This window comes from Hydra vulgaris, chromosome 05 (assembly GCF_038396675.1).
Source record: "Hydra vulgaris chromosome 05, alternate assembly HydraT2T_AEP".
Classification (NCBI taxonomy): domain Eukaryota; kingdom Metazoa; phylum Cnidaria; class Hydrozoa; order Anthoathecata; family Hydridae; genus Hydra; species Hydra vulgaris.
This window is the reverse complement of record NC_088924.1, coordinates 37,052,713-37,056,256: the sequence shown is the minus strand read 5'-3', so window position 1 is coordinate 37,056,256 and position 3,544 is coordinate 37,052,713. Positions and strand designations below refer to the sequence as shown.

Here is a 3,544-nt window from a genome sequence, read left to right as displayed (position 1 = left end):
AAAAAAATGTGTTTATTATTATTTCATTTATTTAACACCCAATGTAATTTATAAGGTAAAAAAAGAAAAATAAGAAAGTTATTTCTCGTGATTTTCACTTAAGAATTTTTTCTTCCAGAATTTGTTTAAAAATTCCTCTTTGCTCTTTCGCATTCCAGCACTCTATTGCATGTTTCAAAGTTTGTTCAACTTCGGAGAGAATTTCACTTTTAGAAAGTGCTATTTTTATCTTCTTTTTATTTTGAATTAAGTTTTGAAAATTTAGCATCCGAAAACGGTATAGGTCCTGAATATCGCCAACAAACGAATGTTTGTATTATTGAGTGAAGCAAAAGTTGAATGTTTAGTATCCCATGTGAATCCCAGATGTCTAAGTTTATTCTGAAGATTTATTTTATTACTAGATATCGTTATCGTATTGGTTTGTATTTGTGCTTTACCTGAAATCAAGAATTCAGTTTTTTCGACATTTATTTTAATACAATTTAAATTACTGTAAATATTGCATGTTTTTATCAGCTTTTTGAGACCAGAGAGGGTAGAGCTTAAAAGTATGATATCATCCGCATATGCCACCACACCAGTGAAGTTACCATATATCGATGTGCCAAAAATACCTTGATTTGTAATAGTTTCAAGAAGACTTTCAGTGTAAATATTATATAGGTGAGGTAAAAGAATCGATCCTTGTCTTACTCCTTGCTTTAGAAGAAAGGAGTTTGATTTACAACCTTGATATGAGACTGTTGCACTACTATTGTTATATAACGAAGAGATAGTGTTAACTATACAGAGTGGTAATTTTTTATCGAAATATAATTTATCAAATAGGATATTCCAGTTGCAGCTATCAAAAGCTTTTTCTACATCTAAAGAGCATAGGTATACAGGTGAGTTGTTGCTATTGTAATGTTTAATTGTTTCGCTATTTAGAAATTCGGCATGTAGCGTTGAACAGTTAGCATTGAATCCAAATTGTAGGGGGTGAGTATCTCTAATATCCGGACATATAATAAGGATTAGGTATTCTAGAACCTTTGTAAAAATTGGTATAATGCTAATACCGCGATAATTGTTCGGGCTATCTAAAGATTTTTTATACGATTTAACAAGGGGTACAATAATAGACGTCGACATTGATAATGGTGTCCATCCATAATTAATTGAATAATTAAAAAATTTGATGAGCCATTTTGTTAAAGTATCACAATTTGCGTATTTCAAATGTTCTGCTGAGATACCGAAAGAGTCAGGAGATTTTTTAAATTTTAGGTTCGAAATAGCCCTAATTATATTTTCTTCAGTTATTATAACATCATCATGTTTTGTACACGGGAGAATTCTCCGATGATTTCCATTACGATGTGTTATTTTTGAAGTATTCAGTACTTTTTCGAAGTGGTTTGCAAATTCTGAAGTAATGGATTCTTTGTCTTTTTTATTATTTATGGTAAATAATCTAGAATTTATGTCTTTGTTTAAACATCTAAAAGCATTCCAAAAGTTTTTTGGTCTAACATTTTTTAACTTTTCAATTTTAGTATACTGTGTGCAAATTTTAATATTTTGAGCCAACTTGACGGCTTTGCGAAAGCTTTTACGAGCCATTAAGTAACAATTGAAAGTTACGGAGTTTAAATCTTTTAAAAAACCAGAATCCCTCCATTTGTTGGAATGAATTGAAAGAATAGTTTTAGAACGACTTAATTCAGGTGTCCACCAAGATTTTGAATACAAACATTGCTTTTTACTTTTTAAAGTTTCCTTAAAAGCTATTTGAGCGCTGCCAGCAATTATTTTACAGATTTGAATAAGGTCGTATTCATAATTATCAGTAAAATTAAGATAGTTAAAGCAATTGGTTAAATGATCATTATATGAATTTATAAAGTTAGAATCGTTCCAAGCGTAGCTAGGAATATTAGTATCTTCTTCTATTGTGGTATTGTATTTAGTGTGCTTACCTTCAACTGATATTGAAAGTGGTAAATGATCGCTTAAGTTATTTGAGCCCTCAGGATGAACAATGCATTTTAGACTTAGGAAATTTGTATATTTTGGTATGGCGACGTGATCAATATATGACGAATTCGGTAGCGTCTGGTGCCGATATGTATAATTAGGGCCAGAACCTTTAGTTACATCTACTAGTTCTAATTGATTTGTTTTTAAAAATTCAGATAAGTGGACAGAATAACTGTTTCTTTTGGAATTCGATCTTTCAAATAAGTCATATATTTGGTGTGGAAAAGATTGGAAACCACCGGCTATAATTATATTACCGTTACCTTCGTAACTATTAATTAAACCTTTGACGATATCTAGTTGACTTTTGTATTCTTCCAATGATGAGAGGCTGTTCCGCGATGAGGAGAGGTATATTCCAATAACTATAATATTAAGTTCATTTTTTTCGAAATTTATTGCTAAAATATGGTCATCCTCGTAAAGTACTCTAATATTTTGGAATTGATTTCTTCGTATAAAGAACGCATTTCCGCCAAATGCTCGACCTTTTACATGTTTATTAGACTGATGGAAATAAATGGAGTGTGTTTTATTAAATAAATCTCTTATTATGGAGTATTCAAGTTTAGATATCCAATGTTCACATAAAAACGTTATATCATAAGATTGTATAAGTGACTTTGTAAATTCAATGTTTGACTTAAGTCCCTGACAGTTAAAAGTACATATATCGAAAGTTGTTGAAGGCTTGTTTTTTCCTCTTATGCTGCTTGGATCCATTTTCAATTAAAATTTTTATCCTGGCTCCCGTTGGATACCAGATTTTGTTCACTGTTTTTGAAAAAGCGTTTTGTCCTAAAAGGTTTTACAATTATACTTTTGTGCCATACCTCAGGGTTGAATATCTTTATTTTTTCCGAACTGTTTATTGTAACTCGAAACGATCTATTATACTCGTTTATTTTGTTTACGGCAACTAACAATGGCGTAATGTCTATTTGACTTATCATATAATTTTTAAGATCTTCTTCAGTAACTTGATTGCATATGCCTCCCAAAAAGACATCAAATTTACGTATAATTTTTTCGCCTGCAATGCTTTTATGATCAGTAATTTTAGTTCCAAAGATAGGCTCGACCTTACGGTACTTTTTTTCAAAAGATAAATTTTGGTGGCGTGCAACAGGCCGCACGGGTTTATTATTCTTACCAATTAAAATAAAGTTGTCATCTTTATTCCGTTCAATACTCATTTTCAGTTTTTTGTCATTTATTACGTCAGAAATTTTCTCTGAAGTTCTTGCGGTTGATTGCGTTTGAGCCACAACGTTGGCAAATGTTTTTGAAAAATATTGTTTTTGTGTATTTTTAATTTCAATATTGTTTGGATATAAGGAATCACAATTAATCGAATTTGAAACAATAGATTTGATTGTTGGTTTGCCGCAAGATTGCTGAAAGCTATCTTTCGTAAAATTTGCGGTGACTTCAGAATTTTTATTTTCATTTTGCGTGTCGTAGTTAAAATGTTTATCTTCACATTGTGCATAATAATCATATTTTACGTTTTGGGTAT

General features: G+C 30.7%; 1 protein-coding gene across 1 annotated transcript; it reads right to left on the bottom strand.

The window, feature by feature from the left end:
- Positions 1 to 261: 261 nt before the first annotated feature.
- Positions 262 to 2,748, bottom strand: LOC136080358 (uncharacterized). Its single transcript, XM_065796974.1, has one exon. It carries the CDS (start codon positions 2,746 to 2,748, stop codon positions 262 to 264), a length of 2,487 nt encoding a protein of 828 aa, XP_065653046.1.
- Between the last annotated feature and the right edge of the window lie 796 nt (positions 2,749 to 3,544).

What these genes read in the sequence shown, in the direction of transcription:
- LOC136080358 (XM_065796974.1), bottom strand. Translation starts at nt 2,748, where the DNA reads ATGGATCCAAGCAGCATAAGAGGAAAAAACAAGCCTTCAACAACTTTC.